General features: G+C 36.4%; 1 protein-coding gene across 3 annotated transcripts in view; it reads right to left on the minus strand.

The window, feature by feature from the left end:
- The window catches only part of CEP83 (centrosomal protein 83), a 143,568-nt gene that overhangs the window by 41,447 nt on the left and 76,959 nt on the right, over positions 1 to 25,162 (minus strand). For 2 of the 3 annotated variants that reach the window (XM_005679823.3, XM_018047628.1), the window contains 7 exons: positions 23,071 to 23,163; positions 20,272 to 20,403; positions 13,948 to 14,196; positions 11,280 to 11,411; positions 5,383 to 5,497; positions 4,011 to 4,155; positions 3,748 to 3,897 (listed from right to left, as the gene is read on the minus strand). In XM_005679823.3, coding sequence (XP_005679880.2) covers positions 3,748 to 3,897; positions 4,011 to 4,155; positions 5,383 to 5,497; positions 11,280 to 11,411; positions 13,948 to 14,196; positions 20,272 to 20,403; positions 23,071 to 23,163 — 1,016 coding nt within the window. The remainder of the gene's footprint in view (positions 1 to 3,747; positions 3,898 to 4,010; positions 4,156 to 5,382; positions 5,498 to 11,279; positions 11,412 to 13,947; positions 14,197 to 20,271; positions 20,404 to 23,070; positions 23,164 to 25,162) is intronic. The other variant, XM_005679824.3, reaches the window with a different exon arrangement.

Consider the following 25,162-nt stretch of genomic DNA (forward strand, 5'->3'; position numbering starts at 1 on the left):
CTTTTACCAATAAAAATGAAAGAATGAACATTAGGTGAAGTAAATTTCCAACTCAAGAAATAACCCAAAAAATTAAGCAAAAACCTAAAAGAAAGTACAAGGCATACAACATGATGTTAGAAACTAAGAACCCACAAAGCAGCTAGTAGAAAATACATGACTTTAGTAAGATCACAGAATTCAAGACCAACGCATAAAAGTCAATTATATTTCTAACTATGTGTGTGTTTTCTTTTTGGAGGGGCTTCCCTGATAGCTCATTTGGTAAAGAATCTGCCTACAATGCAGGAGACCTCAGATGTTAGCAATAAACAATTAGGAAGTAAAAATTTTTTTTAAATAACTGTTTATAATCACATAAAAATGCTTAGAATTAAAATTAATACCATATGAGCTTGATATATACAATGAACACTACAAAACTTTGATGACAATAATTAAAGATGACCCAAATATAATATAAATGTTTCCAGAGTAGGATCAGTGGTAAAGACTCTGCCTGCAATGTAAGAGACACAGGTTCGATTCCTGGGTAGAGGAAATCCCCTGGAGAAGGAAATGGTTAACCCACTCCAGTATTCTTGCCTGGGAAATCCCATGGACAGAGGAGCCAGGTAGGAAACAGTCCAAAGGATTGCCAAGGACTGGACACAACTGTGTGACTAAGCATGCATACAAGCACAGTGCCAGGCACTGGTCCAAAAGCTGAAAAGAAAACGGTAGGCCTAAGCCAGGACTGGTACCCCAGTTATATTCATCCTCCTGCTTATCATTCCCATCTCAACACCACGCCACTATAGGTATTGAACTTGTCCCTTTCAGGACAGAGAGTATGTCTCAGTTATCCAATTCCCTGAATGCCCAGTACCTAGAATTGAGCTTGGCACAGAATATATGCTCAACAGATGTTTGCTGAATGGAAAATTTCTGGCTCCCAGTCGAGCGCTCCTTGGGCTTCCCTGGTGGCACTCAGTTCAGTCCAGTTCAGTCGCTCAGTCGTGTCCGACTCTTTGAGACTCAATGAATCACAGCACGCCAGGCCTCCCTGTCCATCACCAACTCCCAGAGTTCTCTCAGATTCATGTCCATCGAGTCCGTGATGCCATCCAGCCATCTCACCCTGTCGTCCCCTTCTTCTCCTGCCCCCAATCCCTCCCAGCATCAGAGTCGTTTCCAGTGAGTCAACTCTTTGCATGAGGTGGCCAAAGTTCTGGAGATTCAGCTTTAGCATGATTCCCTCCAAAGAAATCCCAGGGCTGATCTCCTTCAGAATGGACTGGTTGGATCTCCTTGCAGTCCAAGGGACTCTCAAGAGTCTTCTCCAACACCACAGTTCAAACGCATCAATTCTGAGGCGCTCAGCCTTCTTCACAGTCCAACTCTCACATCCATACATGACCACAGGAAAAACCATAGCCTTGACTAGACGGACCTTAGTCAGCAAAGTAATGTCTCTGCTTTTGAATATGCTATCTAGGTTGGTCATAACTTTTCTTCCAAGGAGTAAGCGTCTTTTAATTTCATGGCTGCAGTCACCATCTGCAGTGATTTTGGAGCCCCCAAAAAATAAAGTCGGACACTGTTTCCACTGTTTCCCCATCTATTTCCCATGAAGTGATAGGACCAGATGCCATGATCTTCGTTTTCTGAATGTTGAGCTTTAAGCCAACTTTTTCACTCTCCTCTTTCACTTTCATCAAGAGACTTTTTAGTTCCTCTTCACTTTCTGCCATAAGGGTGATGTCATCTGCATATCTGAGGTTATTGATATTTCTCCCGGCAATCTTCATTCCAGCTTGTGTTTCTTCCAGTCCAGCGTTTCTCATGATGTACTCTGCATAGAAGTTAAATAAGCAGGGTGACAATATACAGCCTTGACACACTCCTTTTCCTATTTGGAACCAGTCCGTTGTTCCATGTCCAGTTCTAACTGTTGCTTCCTGACCTGCATACAGATTTCACAAGAGGCAGGTCAGGTGGTCTGGTATTCCCATCTCTTGAGGAATTTTCCACAGTTTATTGTGATCCACACAGTCAAAGGCTTTGGCATAGTCAATAAAGCAGAAATAGATGTTTTTCTGGAACTCTCTTGCCTTTTCCATGATCCAGCAGATGTTGGCAATTTGATCTCTAGTTCCTCTGCCTTTTCTAAAACCAGCTTGAACATCAGGGAGTTCACGGTTCATGTATTGCTGAAGCCTGGCTTGGAGAATTTTGAGCATTACTTTACTAGCGTGTGAGATGAGTGCAATTGTGCAGTAGTTTGAGCATTCTTTGGCATTGCCTTTCTTTGGCATTGGAACTAAAATGGAGCTTTTCCAGTCCTGTGGCCTCTGCTGAGTTTTCCAAATTTGCTGGCATATTGAGTGCAGCACTTTCACAGCATCATCTTTCAGGATTTGAAATAGCTCCACTGGAATTCCATCACCTCCACTAGCTTTGTTTGTAGTGATGCTTTTTAAGGCCCACTTGACTTCCCATTCCAAGATGTCTGGCTCTAGATTAGTGATCACATCATCATGATTATCTGGGTCGTGAAGATCTTTTTTGTACAGTTCTTCCGTGTATTTTTGCCACCTCTTCTTAATATCTTCTGCTTCTGTTAGGTCCATACCATTTCTGTCCTTTATTGAGCCCATCTTTGCATGAGATGTTCCCTTGGTATCTCTAATTTTCTTGAAGAGATCTCTAGTCTTTCCCATTTTGTTGTTTTCCTCCATTTCTTTGCACTGATCATTGAAGAAGGCTTTCTTATCTCTTCTTGCTATTCTTTGAAACTCTGCATTCAGATGCTTATATCTTTCCTTTTGGCCTTTGCTTTTCGCTTCTCTTCTTTTCACAGCTATTTGTAAGGCCTCCCAGACAGCCATTTTGCTTTTTTGCATTTCTTTTCCATGGGGATGGTCTTGATCCCTGTCTCTTGTACAATGTCATGAACCTCATTCCATAGTTCATCAGGCACTCTATCTATCAGATCTAGTCCTTTAAATCTATTTCTTACTTCCACTGTATAATCATAAGGGATTTGATTTAGGTCATACCTGAATCGTCTGGTGGCACTAGTAGTAAAGAATCTGCCTGCCAATGCAGGAGACACAGAGATGTGGGGTTTAATCCCTTGGTCGAGAAGATCCCCTGGAGAAGGTAATGGCAGCTCACACAAGTATTCTCGCCTGGGAAATTCCATGGACAGAGGAGCCTGGTGGGCTACAGACCATGGGGCCACCAAGAGTTGGACACAATTGAAGCAACTTAGAACAGAAATACAGTACGTGGAGAGATAGGCCATATTCCTTGACTGGACAGACTTGAGATGACAACTCTTCTTAAACTGAGCTACAGATTCAATGAAATGCCAATCAAAATCTTAATAAGTCTTTGCGATAAACTGATTTTCAAGTTTATGTAGAAAGGCAAAGGACTCAGAGAAGCCAAAACAATCTTGCACAAAAAGAACAAGGTAGAAGGTAGGCACTACCTGAATCAAACTTACTATGAAGCTACAGTAGTCAAGAGAGTAATATTGGTGTCAAGACAGACATACAGATCAATGAAACAGAACAGAGCAGAATACAGACACACACATATATAAGGCCAACTGATTTTCAACAAAGGTATCAAAAGAATTCAAATATATGAGAGATATGGGCAAAGATTATATGGGAATACTCTGTAGCAGTTTTACAATGTTTTGTTAGCTATGAAATTATTTCAAAATAAAGTTTAAAAAACATGTGCATATATAACCTAATACTCTGTAGTTCCCTTCTGGCCGACTCTTCTGCCATCTGTGAAGCTCGCAATTTCTCTTCACACTGATCCTTTTCAGACTGCCTCCAGACATCATGTTCCACTTTCATTTTCTCTAAATCCGCTAATCTGCTCTCAAGTTCTAGCCTAAAACAACAAGTGATAATTACATTACAAGAACTACAATAAGCATGATATGACAGCAAAACGTTTTCATCTGCAAGGAGATTTAACACGAAATAAGGTAATTAATTACTTACTTTTCATCTTGTAATTCCACAAGTTTTTGATAACCTTCTTCTTTGGCAGCTTGTACTTTACGTATTAATTCACGGTCCTTTTCTACTAACAGCACTTTGTGGTGTTCAACAGCTGATTTGAGAATTTCATTGTCTGAGTGTAATCCTAGTATTTTTTAGAGAAGAACACTCTACTATATTCAATGTTATTAAAAAGAAAAATTATAATTAAGAGCAAATATTCATAAGTCAGTAAGACAAACGAACATAGAAAGTCTCTCCAGATACACATCTCAAAGATCTTTACATTCGTTGACAAGTTTTTCTTAATGAAAAAGACTACCATTCAGACTTCATTTGTCATTTTATCAAGCATGCACAGAAAAAAACCTTAATAAACGGTATATACATTTACTCATTTGGATCTTGAGAGCTGGGGACATTGACCTGGGTAATATCAAAAGAGGTTTAAATACTTCTAAAAGGGTCTATAATCTAAATCCCACAGAAAGCTAGCTGGGAAGCAGAGTGAATAAAATCAAAACCTATTAGAACTGTTAGATTTCTAATATAAATTGGAAGCTTTCAAGTGTGTCCAATGAATTCACAAATTTTCCTTGTAGTGAAATGACAAGTATTTTGTACATGGAATGATTAAAACAAATTCATATCTAACTCAAAGTTTAAAAAAATGCAAAGCTGGCTCTCAAACTCTAAGTTCCAAAGAAAATTTGCTCCCTAACACTATGAAAATCCATGAGTCAACATCAAGCAGAAATGAATAATGAAAACAGTCATTCATCATAAGCTCTGTCTGAAACTGGAGTCTAGTTCAACTAAAGACCAATTTGATGAGAGCTGCAGGTCCAGGCAGCTTATTTAAATACCGAAGAAAAGTCAGGAACAATATAAATTCTGAGAAATCTTGATGATAAGGACATTCTAATGCTAAATTGGAGTTTAAAAATAAGCTGAGACTGAACTAGACCCAACAACTGGCCTAGCATCTACCTAAAAAAACATTTTGACTTAAAAATTGGGCCTGAAACCCACCTACGTTCCTTACATTCTTTAGAATTAAAATGATCTGAGACTAATAATCACATGCTCTAAAGAGATTTTAAGTTATAAACCTTGGAAGTATGGAATCCTATCCATAAAGTTTCACTTAATTTATGTATTAATCAAATAACTGATATAACCATAAGATTGATTTTTTAAGTTACATCACAGAATGGACATTTAACACACAAACAAAAACAGTACATATGTGCTCTAAAATTAAAATTCAATTAAGCTTAAAATTGGAAATAAAAATTCAGTTTGATCTATTTTAGTAATCTGAATTTATATGTGACAATAACAGTAAAAAGCACGGGAAATCATATATTACCATCCAGTTCACTTTGAATTTTATTCCTTTCTCTTTCTAGCTCACTCTTAGCTCTTGCTGCCTCCAGTTTGATGTCTGTTATTTCTAGTTTGTTTGAATGCTTAAGCTCCTTTACCTGTTGATAATCAGAAATTGAAATTACTATTGGTCATTTTCTTGCCACTAAGTGCTAACCCAAAAACATCAGGAGAAAGGAGGAAAACCTTTGGTAGCAGTGTACAGAGTAGGCACCTTCCAGGAGGGGAGATGCTTCGGTGCCTAGAACAGTACTTGGCACTGAGGAAACAGTCTGCTTCTAACAGAACCGAGTCACTTCTTTAAATAGCTGGGTGGGGTCATCTGGCTTAATCTGGCCTTTAGAAGTTTAACTGCAAGTACCTAAAATCTAACAGTCAATGACTGAAACATCCTCAGGGAAGAAATATTGATGCCTTCTTCCAAAAAAGAGTGCTGGTGACAAGAAGGCATTTTAGGTATAAGACACAGCATATAAAATATTATAAAAGTAGAATATCGACAGTCTGCTCGGAAAACCACCACCAACTTGTTACAGATACAGCATAGGAAGGTGTGAAATCTGTCAGGGAATAAACCTATATGCCATACAAAAGGACTGTTTATCCTGTTAGCTGTTAAAGGTGATACAATCATCTTTATTTCAGAAAGTTAACTCTAAGTGTGTTGGATCAAGAAACTGAAAAGAAATGAACCAATTATGAGGCAAAGGATGGACAAAGTGGACAAGAAAAAATAATCTATTGAATCTGGTGACTAAACTGTGTGTGTGTGTGCGTGTGCACAGGTTGGTTAGTAGGTTAAACAAGTACAAAATGTATAAATCTAATTTAAACCTTTACTGCCAAAATCTGATTCTTTTAAAGACCCAAGGTCAATGTAACTAATATTTTCTATACAGTTAACCAACACAGCTTTTTCTCTGAGACATTCCTTTTGGAAGTTGAATGATTATAGTTCACTAGTAGTACTGCTTTGTTTATTCTTTGTTTATTTATTTTATTTGTTATTTAAATATTTCTTGAGCGCCTATTATGTGCCCAAGCACTGTCTGAGAAGCTTGGGCATACAGCAGCAAAGAAGAAAGTTTTGTCTCTCTCATCATCTGCACTACTCTCTAAGTTTCCATATCCCTGCCCTTTGGTGAGGTGTTTCCAAAATTAGGTATAGTACTATATTGAGGATTTAACCATATAGACATAAAGGTTAGATAAGCCTGCATTCTCACATATTATACTATTGTATAAAACTATTAAATTAGAGGAGAAAAATCACAACTATAGAAAGGCAAATATGTAAAATATAAGATGGTGGTAATAGGAGGATAAAGGATAATTTACTTGAGTGCAATAAAAGTCTATAAAAACTAGAGAAGGGAGCTAGAAATAAATCAGGAAGAGGTGCCAGAGCCAAAGAGGGCAAAAGATGAGGAATAGAAGTATCTTACTGGAAAAGACTCTGTCTATGAAAGGTCCTGGAACTGTAACAGGGTTTCGCGCAAAATCTTCACTTTGAAAAGAAACAAATTAAGAAAGTACTGTGCACTAAGACACAACCCTCCAAATTAACCCACAGAATTGCAAATGACACTACACAAAATGAATACCTCGTGCTGACATCAGATTTGCATTTTTAAATCTTCCTGGGGTTCTTTTCTATGAAAGCAAGTCTCAAAGAACAATATTTACAAAGCTGTTTCTAAATGCTTTCAGAGCAGCTGAAAAATTGTATTCAGTTTAAAATTCAAATTTGCTATAGATTTGAGTTTTTATAATTTCATGGATAGAATTCATAAATGCTTTAAAATTTAAATACAGCTATAATGAAAGTCCAATTTGTATGACAAATGTAATCATAACCTGCTATTATACACTAACTGCAGAAGGTTAAGAATGACATACACTTCATTAGCAACCACATTGTAGCTGCTTTATAGATGAGGTAGAAAATCAGAGCCATGTTATTCTGCAGAATATTTCATTTCAATGAGAACTACAAAATATATAAAATCATATTTTTAATTCATTCAGAGATTTACTGAAATTAGAAAATATTTTTCAATTAATCTATAATCAATGAAACTGAATAAACAGTTCGGTTCAGTCACTCAGACATGTCCGACTCTTTGTGACCCCATGAACCACAGCACACCAGGCCTCCCTGTCCCATGACCAACTCCTGGAGTCCATCCAAACCCATGTCCACTGAATCAGTGATGCTGTTAGGGGAAGCAGACTGATTGAAACCGCCCACCCTGGCCAGGCACCATAGTAACCATTTGCATGAGTTGTTTTATGACAGGAGATCCTGATAAGGCATAGGGAACTCATAAGCCACCACCAACTGAAGAGTTCCCGAAAGGTTGAATGGAAACATCGGGAGTCCGTCCACTTCCCAGAATCCCTCTCGCTAGCATCCATAGTGGCTGAGTGATGCGTGCACCACCAGGAAAGACGAATGATTGGCCAAAGATCACCCAGAAACTAATCCCATCACCATAAAACCCGAGACTGTGAGCCACGCGGCAGAGCAGTTCTCCTGGATTCCCTTATCCTACTGCTCTCCACCCGCGTGCCCTTCCCAATAAAATCTCTTGCTTTGTCAGCACATGTCTCCTCAGACAATTCTTTTCCGAGTGTTAGACAAGAGCCCAGTTTTGCCATCTCATCCTCTGTCATCCCCTTCTCCTGCCCTCAATCTTTCCCAGTATCAGGGTCTTTTCCAATGAATCAGCTCTTTGCATCAGGTGGCCAAAGTATTGGAGCTTCAGCTTCAACATTAGACAGGAAGTTATCTTCAGACTACTACTATTATTAAACTAGTGGTATATGCCCAAGCAACAGGCATTCAAATTTATCTGAGGACCCTGATGAGTTTGTTTTCCTTTAGTGCCACATTTTTAAAATCCTAAAATGACTGCACTCATACTAACAGTTAATTAACTTCCTAAAAGATATTAAAAGGAATTATTTGATTAAAAATGGAAAAACCTGTATGAATATTAATTACTGAGATATGACAAATAAAAGTACTTTCTATGAGTAATATGAACCAAACCCCAAATGGGTATAGTAGTTTCTTTCTGCCTCTAGATTCCTAGTTTTTAACTTTTGTAATCAAACATCAAAAACTCTAGGAAAACCAGCAATCTTTTCTTAAACAAAATGTACAAGGTTAAAATGTTGCAAATAATTTGAAAAGATTTACAGTCTTCTTAGCTTCCCAGGGCCAAGCTACCCTGTTTGTTTTTTCCACAATGTGTTTTCCATGTAGATTCTAGTCTTTGTCAATCTGCTTTATGCTTTTGACACAACAGAAGTATTACTATTCAGAGAATATTAGCTAGTATTAATAAAACTTTAGGAAGTATAACAAAGTAGCAAGAATAGGCATTTTATAAGGGTTCAGAATCTGTTAAATTACACAAACACACACAAGAAAACAATATGAGTAAGCAAGAAATTCAAATATAGTTGAAAAAATGTATTACTCAAGAAGCTCTTCAGGTAAATTCCAAAGAGACAGTATTCAAACTGATCTTTTCCAAAGGTCAGAGATGGAATGACCTTATTAATTTACATAATAAGGATAACTCCATGGGATGACTTCCTTAAAACTGTACAGTTTATTGGAGTCCTAAAGCTCAAACACCTCAAGAGGTAACAGAAGAATTTATCTAACTGAATATAAAATATTTTTAAGGTCATTATTTTTAGGCCATCTTTGGTAATACTTTTTAATCCAAGACATTGATAGTTACATGATATAACTCTGTTCAAAACCTAACAAACATTTACAAATCTGAATAATTTAGACAAAAACACCCCAGGTGTTCCTTTGCATTGCAAACAACCATTTGTGAGAACTGCAAAATGTTGATGAAAATTTCAAGTTGCAAAGAAAACTGTGACAATGCTTAAAACATTATTTTAAAATTTATCCTTCCAACAAAATATTTTTATAATGCAAGATCTCAAATGAAAACTTGATTTGCCTAAAGTTGATGGGTGGTTTCTAACAGACCATTTATATGCAAAATAATGCAAATGTGCCTTTAACAAAACAGGCAACTCTTAGCAATGTATGTTAATAAACATACAGTCTGAAAGTGGCAAATATATGCATTTGCCACAGAAAAAACTGGGTAGACTCTCTTCCAAGGATGGCATCTGATATATCTAATATCACAGCTTTGGCCTTTCAGACGCAGAAATCCAATTCTGTCACTGCACTTAAAGACAGCTCTCAAGGTCAGAGAGAGGTTACTAAAGTTTACAAAGTTCACACTACTGCAGTTTACAAAAAGTGATCTATAAAACCAGAAAGTCAGTTTATTAATCATGAGAAAAAACTGTAATGGAAACTAGAATATTCTAACCCTGAAGGACCAGTGCATTCTCTCTGAGAGAAAGCAGAGAAAGCTGCTTAGGATAATGCAATCAGAAAGAAAGGAATGGGAGGAATTGATTATTTCATAGCCACAACTTAAAACAGATTGAGGTATTCCTTTCCACAGTAAGAATAATCTCTTCAGTGGGACCAGAATACTCACACTCTGCCAACTAAAACTATCTCTTTCTTCTGTCATAAACACTGTTTGACTCTGGACAAGGAATTTATGATGAATACATTACTCCTCTAGACAAGTTCCCTATGGTCTAGCAACTTTTAAGATGATTTAATTACTCTAATAGAAATATAATACATGATCTCATCAACAGAAATCAGTTTTATTTTCAAGTTCTTAGAGCTACCCCAAGTACTGCTAATATAGGTATATTCAGGTGATAAAGCTAAGTGCTTTATATCTAAGTGCAGAATATCTCATTTAATCTCTGCCACACTCTATAAAGTATGTCTTCTTTCATAAAAGAAAATGCTAAAGTCTTCACAGAGAAAGTAAATTGCCCAAGATCACACAGCTAGTAAGGGGAAGAAATGTAATTTGAATATGTCTGACTCCCCCCAGTGCTGATATTCACTACAGTATTCTCTAAAGTACTTTCATCATTGGTATCCTACTTCTGGTTACTGGATTCCTTATATATACTGCCTTTGAAGGAGGAAAAAACATCTAAATTTCTGATAAAAAAATCTAAATTTTTAATACTATGTATTAAAGATGCTCAAACCACTATATTCTTTAAAAAAAAAATGCAGATCATGCTGTTGATTCACTCATTTAACAAATATTTATTGAGTGTCTACTGTACCAGCACTGTTCCAGGAGCTAAGATCTAACAGTAACAAAAGCAATGTCCCGGTTCTCCTGGAGCTTATATTTGATTGAAGGAAAAGGGATAGAAAAGACAAAAATAAACAAATATATCACCTGGCATTAAGACATATGAGGGAAAATAAAGCAGATAAAAAAGACAGAGAGTAAGGTGGAGGAAGAGGGAAGATGGAATTTCACTAAGTGAAGAAACCAAAGTCCTCTCTGATAAGGCAACATCAGAAACAGGTGAGGAAGAAAGCAATATACATATGTGAGGGAAGATCATGCAAGACAGGCAAGCACAAAGGCCCTGAGGTAGAAGCCTGATCCAAGAAGAGTGAGAAGACCAGCGAGGCTAGAGCAAAGTGAACAGGAGGGAAAACGGACTACGAGGACTGGGGAACGACTGCAGAGGCCAGATCACACAAAGCTCTGACAGGGTACAGTGAAGAGACCAAGTTAGGAGACTGATCAAAAAACCGGACTAGAGTGGTCACAATAAAGGCGGTTAGAATGGTCAAATTCTACATGTATTTAGAAGGTAGAATAAGACCAAAAAAGAGACTTCAACGTAGAAAAGTAAGCTACTTAAACACAAAATTCCTTTGTCATTATACAGTCTCAAGCATTCTAAATAATAAAGTAAATACTGAGGACAACTTACTTTACTGGCCAATGTATTTACTTCCCGTTCGGCTTTATGCAATTTACTAATTAACGCAGTGTTTTCTTCATTGCTTGATTGTAGCTCTTTTTCCAAGCGTTCAGCCTGTAGTTTAGCTGACTGTTTTTCAGCCTTTTATTAAAACAAAATATTTTAAAATTTGCTGATGATTTTTCACAATTATATAAAAATAAAATAAGCACTAATAAATGTAATCATCATACTACCTCAAATATTCAAAACTTCAACATTAACATATACCAAAGTAACAAGTTTTCTCAAAGCAATTAGAAGAATTCAAATGAAAGGATTTGTTCCAGGAAATATGCAAGGTTACCTAGACAACTTACTTATCAACAGCCCCCCACCACCAAGCTAAAACTCATATACTTCTCTCAGAGAATACATACCTAACACACGCATTTGATACCTCTTTACTATTATTGTGAACATAATTCAAATAAACATTCTGGAGGATTATAAGTGCAGAGAAGATATGAAAAAATATATTACCAGGTAGACAGGAGGGCTCATTTGTGGTATTAAGAAGTGAGAACTGAAAATCTAAAATCAATGGAGATTAAGAAAAAAAAAAAAAAAAACCCCAAGAGATGAAAATTTTAAAATCCTCAACTAATCTGGAGCTTCTGGAAGTATGGGGAAAGAACTCCACAGTTCCTGACCTCATCACATAATAAAAATTCTTAATGAAGTTGTCAAGAAAATTCCTGGTTAGTAATACTCATAGTACTCTTTAATTAGAAAGGGAAAAATGAATACTTTTTAAAAATATTTCTATTCAAAATAGCTAACATGAAAACATTTTGCAATTAAATGATAAGCTTCAGTTCTATAACATCTCATTTCCTATATATCTTAAATATGATAAGGAGTGCATTAAAAATAATTCAAAAACTTATTTTCCTCACATGATACTCTCCAGATACAATGAGAGCCAAAAAAAACAAAAAACCCAGCAACAAAGAAAGGCATGCTACTGCCATTTACTTATTTTCATCTGACAAATAATAAAAACATAGGCTTTTTTGAAAACATCACAAATAAACTTCCCACCCTGTGTCAGCATTCAACTTGTCCTAAAAATAATCACTAAATGACCTCAACACAAAGTTTCACACAGAGATCACATACCATACTCAAATCACAATCATCCCACTTAATCTGTCACTGAGGAGATACGTTAAGGATGGAAGGTTGGCAACATAAACACTTCATTCTGAACTGCCTCGTGTCTAAGGTCCAATGATACTGTCCAATGACAACTTTAGTTCAGGAATCCGCTAAATACTGTCAGGAGTTTCATTCGGAAAACAAAAAGGTGACTTCTACTCTTCAAAACATACTAATATACTTCTTTTACCAGTTGGTAGCCTGGAAAAAAACTCACTACTTTGGATTTGGATATTGGATTTTAAATAAAAACTATGCGCACACTAATTTCCCTCCAGTTCAAATCACTTCACAACTATTTTGAAACATTCTGAAAACAAAACATTTCAGATTGCTCAAAATAAATAAACTTTTAAAAACTATGAAACTAGTATATTTGCTTCACATAAGACACTAAGCATTATCTGAATAAAATGGTAAAGGGGTCCAGAATTTGCCACTGCAACATAAAAATTACTTTGAGCTGAAGTCTTCTGAGAATCAGGAGACACAGGAAAAACTTTTTCCTTGAACTCCTCTTATCTGTCTAAAAGCAGAGCCTCTAAAAAGAATTTAAGTGTTAGAATTCCCTCCCCCAGGAGTTTCATAACTAGGCAAGATCAATTTCTACCACAGGAGACATCATCACCAGGATAAGAAATCACCTACACAAACATCATCACAAAATTGTCACATCTCCCATTTGTTTTCCTAAGGGCCCATTTACCTTTCCTAAAAGTCATTTGTTTTCCTATAATTGTCCTTTCTCCCCATCTCTTTTCCTCATTAAAATGGTGTATACATACATGAATAAAAATCTGCCTTTTCTCTTGCTAATCTGTCTGTTGTCAGTTTAACTCACAATCCTCAAACACTGAACCTAAGAGGATAAAGTAAAAGTTTTTCCTTTCCAACAATGGAAACCAAGAACTTCATAGGAGAATACCTAAGAGTACTAATGTAGCTCTGACAGCTCTTTTCTTTCCCTAATGAATTTAGGAATACTTCAGTAAAGGCTTTATATGCATTAGCAGCCAAGCTGAATTTTGTTACTCTGGCACGAAGCTGCCATAAGACATAAGTGCAGTATTTACAGGATTTATGATATTAAGATCGTAAATCACCGAGTAAGGGAATGACTAGAAAGAAATTGCTCTTTCTGGTTTGAGATGATTTCAGTCTTCAGAAACTCAATTTTTAAAAAATATTTTTTAATATTCTACTCTGTGGCATTAAAAGAGTTAAAACATTTCAGCTAGATGACATGACTCCCAAAGAATAAATAATCCCTTTGTAAATGTGGTAGCATAGCTATTGCTTCAATCAAGAGCTTTCTTCTTTACAGAAAGTATATCTGCTCTTGGGATTCCACAAATGCGTCAGCATTAAAGTGGTGAGCACATATTTATGCTCTAAAAATCAAAGGTCTGTCAACTGCACTTCAAATAAAAAAAGAAAAAGGATGCCATAGTCTACCGGGAAGCAATTAAAACCTTACCTCCAGGGATCTGACTGTAGCCTGCATCTCAGCCAACTGCCGCACCTGAATTCTTTGGACATTTTCTACCTGAGCACTAGAATTCTCTTTTTCAGCTCTTAATTCTGCTATTTCAGCTTCTAAACTTTTTAATTTCTGATGCAAATGGGCTTTTGCTCGAACAAGTTGCTCCATTCGTTTGCTCTCTCTTGTGGGATCAACACTGTGCAACTGGTTAAGGAGTTCTTTATCTTCCTCCAATCTTGCAATCTAATAATAATTTGAAAGAAAACATACAACCTTTTATCAAATTTTCAGCCATAAACATGCTTTACAAGTCAGCAAATTAAAATTTGAAATTGCACAATACGAAACAAAAAAGCTCAGGTGGTGAATGAAAAAGGAAAGGAAAAAAAATCCTAAAATGTCATGTTCTTCATTCTGTACTTGGCATGACTGAACTGTGAGGGCAAGGACCCTGTCCTATTTTTCTCCCTCCATCTCCTCATGGTGTTTAGCACAGGGCTTCATCAGATGCTGGCTAAAGTTCAAAATTAAAAATAATACTACAGAATAATTTAAAATATGTCAAGTATTTTTAAAATTCATCAGAACATTACAGGGACTTATGCAAGATCAATATGCTGATTACTCCTAAGCTTTTCCTCATCTGACAGTAATTCTTTGGCTATATCTATACTAATAAAATCATCTACTCTAAAGCAACTTAGTTTATTAAAAAAAGCTGCTTGTCCATATTACTAACTACAAATGTGACTGATGAGAGTTTTAATGATAGCTGAGAGTTTATTAAAGCCCCAGTTGTAGTGATGGCCTAGTTCTTTCTTAATTCTCAGATGCAAGAAAGAACTGAAAATCACTACCCCAGGGTAATGACAAATCACCAGGGAACTTGTTGAACAGAAAGACCAATGGTCTTCTTATTCATGCCAACCACTGTGACTGGATCCCACGCACCTCAGCATCAGGAGATTTCAAGCTGCTTCCTAACCTCTAAGGCACTTCAGAGGTCTCTCACCTCCAGGAATGAGGGTCCAAATAATCAGAGTAAAACTCATTCTTTCCCTTTGCTGATCTCTCCAACTCCCTATCCCCTACTAACAAATCTTTGTTGTTAACTATACCAGCTCCTCTTTTTATATATGGGATTTCTTTAGATGATTTAACTTAAAAAAAAATTTAGTTGTTTAAAAAAGAGAGAGAGAGAAAGAAAGTTAAAAGCGACAGCTATAAACATCACTAGGGGTTGTTTTAGCCAGGATGAGCTTAGAAGGCTCACTTTAAGCCAAAAGGACTTTAAGTAATGCTCTGCAGCCTGGGCCAAAATGGCCCAAGAGACAACTGACTGCTCACATTGCTATAAATGAATCTAAGAAGTGCGGTCAATAAGCAACAGTTAGAACCAAACATGGAACAATGGCTGCTACTGCTGCTGCTAAGTCCCTCAGTCATGTCCGACTCTGAGTGACCCCATAGATGGCAGCCCACCAGACTCCTCTGTCACTGGGATTCTCCAGGTAAGAATACTGGAGTGGGTTGCCATTTCCTTCTCTAATGCGTGCATGCGTGCTAAGTCACTTCAGTCGTGTACAACTGTGCAACCCACAGACAGCAGCCCACCAGGCTCCTCTGTCCACAGGATTCTCCAGGCAAGAATACTGGAGTGGGTTGCCATTTCCTTCTCCATGGATCAATGGGCAGGTTCCAAATCTGGAAAGGAATGTATCAAGGCTAAATATTGTCACCCTGCTTATATGCAGAGTACATCATGAGAAATGCCCGGCTGGATAAAGCTCAAGCTGGAATTAAGATAGCCAGGAGAAATATCAATAACCTCAGATATGCAGATGACACCACCCTTATGGCAGAAAGAGAAGAGGAACTAAAGAGCCTTTTGATGAGGGTGAACAAGGAGAGTGAAAAAGCTGGCTTAAAAATCAACATTCAAAAAACGAAGATCGTGGCATCACGACCCCATCACTGGTCCCATCACTTTTGTCTATTATAATGTAGTTCAGAGTAATCTGAGAAGGGTGTAAGTTAGAGAATTAGGAATATTTTAAATAAAGGAGTAGAGTCTGAAGTCAGGCTGGTTGATTCCTCCAGTTCCATTCTTCTTTCTCAAGATTGCTTTGGCTATTCGAGGTTTTTTGTATTTCCATTCAAATTGTGAAATTATTTGTTCTAGCTCTGTGAAGAATACCACTGGTGGCTTGATAGGGATTGCATTGAATCTGTAGATTGCTTTGGGTAGTATACTCATTTTCACTATATTGATTCTTCCAATCCATAAACATGGTATATTTCTCCATCTATTAGTGTCCTCTTTGATTTCTTTCACCAGTGTTTTATAGTTTTCTATATATAGGCCTTTAGTTTCTTTAGGTAGATATATTCATAAGTATTTTATTCTTTTCGTTGCAATGGTGAATGGAATTGTTTCCTTAATTTCTTTTTCTACTTTCTCATTATTAGTGTATAGGCATGTAAGGGATTTCTGTATGTTGATTTCATATCCTGCAACTTTACTATATTCATTGATTAGCTCTAATAATTTTCTGGTGGAGTCTATAGGGTTTTCTATGTAGAGGATCATGTCATCTGCAAACAGTGAGAGTTTTAGTTCTTCTTTTCCAATTTGGATTCCTTTTATTTCTTTTTCTGCTCTGATTGCTGCGGCCAAAACTTTCAGAACTATGTTGAATAGCAGCGGTGAAAGTGGGCTTGCCCTTTGTCTTGTTCCTGACTTTAGGGTTTATAATAGCCAGGACATGGAAGCAACCTAGATGTCCATCAGCAGATGAATGGATAAGAAAGCTGTGGTACATATACACAATGGAGTATTACTCAGCCATTAAAAAGAATACATTTGAATCAGTTCTAATGAGGGGGATGAAACTGAAGCCGATCATACAGAGTGAAGTAAGCCAGAAAGAAAAACACCAATACAGTATACTAATGCATATATATGGAATTTAGGAAGATGGTAATGATAACCCTGTATGCGAGACATCAAAAGAAACATAGATGTATAGAACAGTCTTTTAGACTCTGTGGGAGAGGGAGAGGGTGGTATGATTTGGGAGAATGGCATTGAAACATGTATAAGATCATATAAGAAACGAATCACCAGTCTAGGTTCAATGCAGGATACAGGATGCTTGGGGCTGGTGCACTGGGATGACCCAGAGAGATGGTATGGGGAGGGAGGCGGGAGGGGGTTTCAGGATTGGGAACACATGTACACTCATGGCGGATTCATGTTGATGTATGGCAAAACAAATACAGTATTGTAAAGTAAAATTTTAAAAAATAAATAATAAAAATAATAATAAATAAAGGAAACACCTGGACCTAAAGCAGCACTTCAGATAGAACTTTAGAACCCACCAGAACAAAAGTGTTCTGAGAGGTTTCATGATGTCTACCAATGTGATTATGTACATGTCAGCGTAAGGACCCAAACAAGGAGGGCATGATCAGTTCTCCTGCTACCAGTGCTATAAGGAAAACAGCATGTCGTAACAGAGACCCAGAGAAGTTCTCCTTTTTGCCACAGGAACTTTGGCTTCTCATGATCCCTACATAATCCAAGGTAGAGCACAGCCAGTTTGGGACACATGATGGAACAGTCTCAGAGACCTGTCATTATGTATTATATCAGTTTTTCATATGGTGCAATGCTCACTGCCCTCTCTCAAGATCTTAATACTTCTGCACTGGATTACTCTTTCACTCATTCAGCCTACATTACAATCACCTGAACCTAAAACTCTCTGTATTGTTCTTCATTACTATTTGCAGAATAATATAAAATCAGAGTCCTAATAAAATGAAAACACAGTAGTACCACTTCCAAATAAGAATGTATGCAACTTCAGAATCTCATTTGTATAAAACCCCACACTTAATATGTGCTTACAGTCAAATGCACTAAGAAATCACGACATATCTTTTTCATAAGATATCTTCCTTCATGTAATTTTTAAAATTTAAAGTATCACGAGGAAAATGTGAATTCCTAGCGTGCTCCTCAGGAAAACACTAATAACAAAATTTTCCTGAAGTATTACCATATGAACCGAAACTTCTTTCATCTGTAGAAGTGAAAATGTACACTTATTGTGTGAGTCCTTAATTAATGCAAGAAAATCCAATTATTTTTAATACACCAAGATAATATATTATATACCAGTTAAAGTTGTAAAATTGATAGATGGCAAGGGTAGGCCTTACTTTGAAGTTTTACTACTGCTTTGCAATCCACATCATCTCACTAGTTTTTACTTTAATTGTATAGAGAAACTGGAGTGTAAAGATAAGTGATGGAATGAAAGCAGACACCAATTATCCACTAATTAATACTGCTCCTGCATAATCAACTGGGAGATAGAAAGGAGAGAACTTCGGCCTTATTAGAAAGTTTTACTTTTCCAGCTTTTACTAATCACGGCATAGAGCTAGCCATTTATCTCCAGATTTCTAAGAACGTCATAACACATTCCAATTAGAAAATTAATTTGCCACTGGCATCTTAAAATTTTTAATGATTATCATTTGGTCTTTCATGGATGAAAAATAGAATAGCCATCAGATTTCAGATGCACGTTTCATTCTTTAAAAAAAAAAAAGATAAAACTAAGAGAGCACAAATAATCATTACCAGATAAACATCAACCAACATTAGATTTTAAAAGCAAAATATAAAATAAAGCACCATTATCTTTAATCTCAGTACTCTTTAACATACTAAATCTACATTTTAAATTTGAAATTTTTATCATTCCTTTCCCCAGAGGAAAAATTTTATATGTAGTCCCCTTAAATCTATCATTATTATAGATTCAAAATCTTATATAAGTCAATTCATTTCTCTACAACATTACAGTGGTAGATGGCCCCTAATTAACATGGCAACCTCGAATCATTAGTAATTTCAAATTTAAAACTCTGGGCTGGGAGTTGGGGTACTGGAGTTAACTTGGCTAATGAGTTTCTGTGAAACTTTGGGCAAGTCCCATATCTTGTGCTTCAGTGTTTCCATTTAAAATGGAGAAAATAAGACAGTCCTGCCCCACTTCACTGACCATAATAGAAGTGAGATCAAATTAAAAAAAAAAAAAGGCCATAAATAATTTTTTAATGAAAAAGACTATTATAATTATTTTTAGTTTTTTCAGTACCAAATTCTTAATGGACTCAAATGATCTGAGGTTCATTCAACTTCTTACATTTCAAATAATCATGGAGCAATCTGCTCACTGATAAAAAGAAATCAGTTTGATCTAACTAGTAAATGTTAAAGGAAGGAGAGTATATTTTGGCTGTTAATTCCAAATAAAGACAATGCAATAAATATATGATGAAGATGTGTTTGTACACAGAACACTCCCCATAACAACAGACCGCAAGCAACTTCTTTTTAATAAATTCAACTAGCATTAGATTTCTTATCTGAATGAAAATGTGTTAGTTGCTCAGCTGTGTCCCAGTCTTTATGACCCCATGGACTGTAGCCTGCTAGGCTCCTCTGTCCATGGAATTCTCCAGGCAAGACTACTGGTGTGGGTTGCCATTTCCTTCTCCAGGGGGTCTTCCCTATGCAGGGATTGAACCTGGGTCTCCTGCATTGCAGGCTGGTTCTTTCCTATCTGAGCCAGCAGAGAACATAGCAGGATAAAATGGTTATTTCTCTTTCCATCCTGAAAAATCACCTAAAAATAACATGAGGAATAAGAAACACAAATTTCATTTTTGGCAAATTTAGGAGACAAACCACAAAATGGTAAAAGAGGCCGCCTAACTCAACAGACACAGAATATGGTTATAGACTACAGGCATTGTTACGGTTGTAGATGTCAGAAAGAATACAGTGATGGTGAGGGGCACAATGTTGAGGGTAATGGGCACTCCCTAAGGTATAAACTCCTTAATTTTTATCAGTGGAAATAAGGCGCATGGGCTGACAGCCAGAGCTCTCCTGAATATGGTTTGATTTTAATAAGTAGAGGGGGACACTGCTAACCAAGCAATCATACAAACTGTATTTGCAAAGAGAAGTCTGTCTCTGTGGCTATGCATCTTCATCAACTGGGGCAAAAGGAAAGAGGGAAAGAAGAAAAATTAACAGTTGAAAAAGAACATTCACAAGAAAAATGCTGCTTATACAGCAGATGAAAATAATGACAAATATTAGCCATATAATTATTAGTCAATAAAATAATTATGCAATCAGCTCTAAGTTGAGATTCACAAAAAATATATAATCATAAAATTTTATTGATTAGTAGCATAATGACTAAACCAGTATAATCAGTCACTCACCTCTGATTTGTGTTTTATTTTTTCTTCTTCTAAAATACGTGCAAATTCTTCTTTCTGGTGTTCAAATTCTGATTTGAGAAATGTATGTTCATAGCGAAGCTTATTATATTCAGCTCTATACTTTTCCACTTCCTAAATTTAAAAAGATTGTAATTTATCACAAATTTTAAAATGAAATTTATAGTTACTTAAAAAATCACTTTTGCAAAAAATTTAAACTATTTTATACTGAAAGCCATTCTAAAAGTAAAAAATAAGCTTAACAGAAGTATAAACAAACTTTGGAAAAGTCCTCATGACAAGAATGCTACAAACAGAATTAGCATACTCCTGAAAAAGTTTTAATAAAGCAAATTATCATTAATCTCATTTCCTCACTGATTTTCGTAATACAAATGTGTAGCATGTCAGGAGTTTTGACTTCTTGGCCTAATAAAATAATATTTAAGAATGTAGCACACCTTTCAAAATAGATTTTAAAAATTAATTCTACGAGAGTAGCACTGAAATACTTACACTGCCATGTGTAAAATCGCTAGCTAGTGGGAAGCTGCTAAACAGCACAGGGCGCTCAGCTCAGTGCTCTGTGATGACCTAGAGGTGGACTGGGGGCTGGGGGTGGAAGGGAGGCTCAAAACAGAGGGTATATGTGTATACATACAGTTGATTCACATTGCTGTACAGTCAATATTGTAAAGCAATTACATTCAAATTTTTAAAAATGATAAAAATAAAAACTAATTCTATAATATAAAATGCCATCTTAAAATTCAAAAAGGACGAATTCTAAGTATGTAAATGGTTATCTGAATGCTTAGCATAATAACCTAAGGTTCAATCAAATGTTATAATGATAGTCCAAGTCAACACACCAGTCTGAAGTATAACTTCAACCCTCCTGACTAACCAACAACACATGCAATACCTATGACCCAATTCTGCTCCCTAAAGCTAAAAAGTTGATAGCATTCTGAATCTCAAGAAAAACTTAGGTAAAAGAGCAAGGAGGAGACACTATTTCAACATGCATCAGTGAATTAATAAGGAAAGCACACCTTCTAAAATACTCAGCTCACTGTATGTAAATCTTCAGTTGAAAGATTTCTAAGCCAGTTTATTGACCAAGAAAGTGGGTTTCATGATTTTATTATGGACATACCTCAGTTAAAAAAAAAAAAAAACCCTCTCACTTAACTTGATCATCTAACTCAGGTTAAGTGATTTTGTTATATTCCCAAATTAAATCTACTCAGTTCAGTTCAGTCTCTCAGTCATTCCGACTCTTGCAACCCCATGGACTGCAGCATGCCAGGCCTCCCTGTCCATCACCAACTCCCAGAGTTTACTCAAACTCATGTCCACTGAGTCAGTGATGCCATCCAAAAACCTCATCCTCTGTTGTCCCCTTCTGCTCCCGCCTTCAATCCTTCCCAGCATCAGGGTCTTTTCAAATGAGTCAGCTCTTCGTATCAGGTGGCTAAAGTATTGGCAGTTTCAGCTTCAACATCAGTCCTTCCAGTGAATATTTAGGACTGGACTGGTTGGATCTCCTTGCAGTCCAAGAGACTCTCACAAGTCTTCTCCAACACCACAGTTCAAAAGCATCAATTCTTTGGCACTCTCTTTATAGTCCAACTCTCACATCCATACGTGACTATTGAAAAAACCATAGCCTCAACTAGATGGACTTTTGTTGGCAAAGTAATGTCTCTGCTTTTTAATATGTTGTCTAGGTTGGTCATAACTTTTCTTCCAAGGAGTAAGCATCTTTTAATTTCATGGCTACAGTTACCATCTGCAGTGATTTTGGAGCCCACAAAATAGTTTACTACCACTAAACTGTAATGCTTTGGTTACCAACGAGGATGATATTCAAAAAATGACTTTATCAAGCCAGAAAATCATTAGGAAAAGAGGATTCCACAACTATTTTGCTCAATGGCAGTATCACTAGACTCCAACTTTCCAAAGGGGTCCATTGTGAAGGGGACAATATTCATTTGCATGTATAAGGTTCAGTATATTTATCAAATAATGTAATATATAAAATGTCTAGCATAGTACCTAATATAGTCAGTATTTGCCATCTTTTCCTGTTCTTTTACCAAACAATTAGTCACATTATACTAACATTACATATGAGCGACATCTCAATTTGAAGAAAAACTAATAAATTTTCACTTTTCTGAGGTTGCCTGAATTTCATTCTTTTATTCAACAAATATTAATTGAGCACCTGCTGCATGCTAAGAGTTTCAGGAATTCAGAGTATAACAGTCAAACAAAACAAATGAAGTTACCTTTTCTCATGCAACTTACATTCTAGCAATTGCAAAAAGAAAAAATGTAAAACAGATACAATAAATATATAGCATATTTAGAAGATTATCAATATTAGAGAAAAATTAAAAGTAGGGCAGGGTTAATGGGCATCCAAAGATCTAAAGAGTGATAGGAAAGGCAGGCTGCAATATTAAATGGAGGCAGTAGGTCAAAGTAGGCCTTGCTGGGAAGGTGGAATTTCAGCTGCCTTGAAGATGAGAAAGTTAACCAAGAGATACACGGCCGGAGTAACAGCTACGGCAAAGTCTCGAACTGTACCACTTCTAGAGTACCAAAGAAACACCAACAAGGTTAATGTGGACGGAGGAACAGGATCTTATCCTGTGCAGTCTTGAAGGGCACTTTCAGGACTGAGAGTAAGAATGGAAACCACTGCAGGGCTTTTGAGTAGGAAAATGATGCTTTTCTCATCAAGCCTTTCACAGTCTAATGAAAATATAAATACAAATTACTTACTTCATCTAGATTCCTAAAACGTTCTCTCATTGGAGTTTCCAGCTCTTGTTGTATTTGGGCTCGTAAGAATTCCAACTTTTGTGGAGTTAATACCTAATACGTAGAGAAATACAAACAATTCTAAATATAAAATCACAAATATTAAATTCAGGAATTAGACAAATTTTGAAGCCTCTCTCCTAAAAACAGTGAAATTCAAAACTTAAACTGGCCAAAGTACTGGAGTTTCAGCTTTAGCATCATTCCTTCCAAAGAAATCCCAGGGCTGATCTCCTTCAGAATGGACTGGTTGGATCTCCTTGCAGTCCAAGGGACTCTCAAGAGTCTTCTCCAACACCACAGTTCAAAAACTAAGAGAAATGCTGCAATATACTTAACTTTACAGTAATCATTATATAAACAGAACCATCACTTGAAACAACAAAACTCAATTTCAAGCTCTCAGAGATTAACAGACTAACACACAAACTTCATAAAGATTACAAAAACTTACCAGGATGTATATCTCTTCCTACAATTAGTTCAAAATCTCAAGTGAAAAATAATTTACACATATAAATACCTAAGAACAGGCAATGTAGGTTTCAGTTCAGTTCAGTCACTCAGTCATGTCCGACTCTTTGCGACCCCAGGAATCGCAGCACGCCAGGCCTCCCTGTCTATCACCAACTCCCGGAGTTCACTCAGACTCACGTCCATTGAGTCTGTGATGCCATCCAGCCATCTCATTCTCCATCGTCCACTTCTCCTCCTGCCCCCAATCCCTCCCAGCATCAAAGTCTTTTCCAATGAGTCAACTCTTCGCATGAGGTGGCCAAAGTACTGGAGTTTCAGCTTTGGCATCATTCCTTCCAAAGAAATCCCAGAGCTGATCTCCTTCAGAATGGACTGGTTGGATCTCCTTGCAGTCCAAAGGACTCTCAAGAGTCTTCTCCAACACCACAGTTCAAAAGCATCAATTCTTCGGCACTCAGCCTTCTTCACAGTCCAACTCTCACATCCATACATGACCACAGGAAAAACCATAAACTTGACTAGATGGACCTTAGTCGGCAAAGTAATGTCTCTGCTTTTGAATATACTATCTAGGTTGGTCATAACTTTTCTTCCAAGGAGTAAGCATCTTTTAATTTCATGGCTGCAATCACCATCTGCAGTGATTTTGGAACCCAAAAAAATAAAGTCTGACACTGTTTACCAGACAAGTAAAGATGAACAAAAAAGATATTTAGTATAGAAAGAATGGTGCATCAAAGGAATGGGAAAACTAAACCTTAGGTAGACCACAAAACCAAAGAATGGATAAAATATTAACAAAATCCCATTAACATGAGGTAAAGACAATCACTGATTATTATTGCTATTGTTAGGAAAAACCATGTTGGCACCTAAGATTATCATGTTGGATACAGTGGCCAAGTCTTTGTCAAGGGCAAGCAAAATAAATTATAATAATTTGGTATACCACAGGACATCCTTCAGAGTTATTTTCAATCAGATAAAGCTGACATTTACTGTTCCAGCAAAATTAATTTAGGCTCCTCCCTCTTCTACTCTTACAGAACTCATATTTTCATAAGGAAGTATATCTGTAAACTTCTTAAAAGAACACGGCCTTTAGTCACCATGTGTTTCCGAAAACTCACACCATGGCCAGTGCACAGGAAACAATTATTTCTTGAATGGATTAATGAATACTGATTGTGAAAAAAAAAATAAAACCTAGTTTGTATTTACATTAATCTCAGAAAACTAAGAATAATGTTCACTGATTTATTCATCAATACTCCAAACATTTCAAAAACTTAACTGAATGAATGCCTACTACATATAAAGCATCATATAACACATTGTAATCTACATTACATACTGTTTTAAATTCCTTACAAGCATTAATTTTAATTGCCACAACAATCCAGACTATACTGAGTAGCTATATTATCATATCCCTTTTTATCAAAACACACACAGACTTCATAAAGATTATAAAAACTCCAGGAAGTATATCTCTCCCCCCAAATAGCTCAAATCTCAAGTGAAAAATAATTTATACATACAAATACCTAAAAACAGGCAATATAGTTTTAACGGA

This window comes from Capra hircus, chromosome 5 (assembly GCF_001704415.2).
Source record: "Capra hircus breed San Clemente chromosome 5, ASM170441v1, whole genome shotgun sequence".
Lineage (NCBI taxonomy): Eukaryota > Metazoa > Chordata > Mammalia > Artiodactyla > Bovidae > Capra > Capra hircus.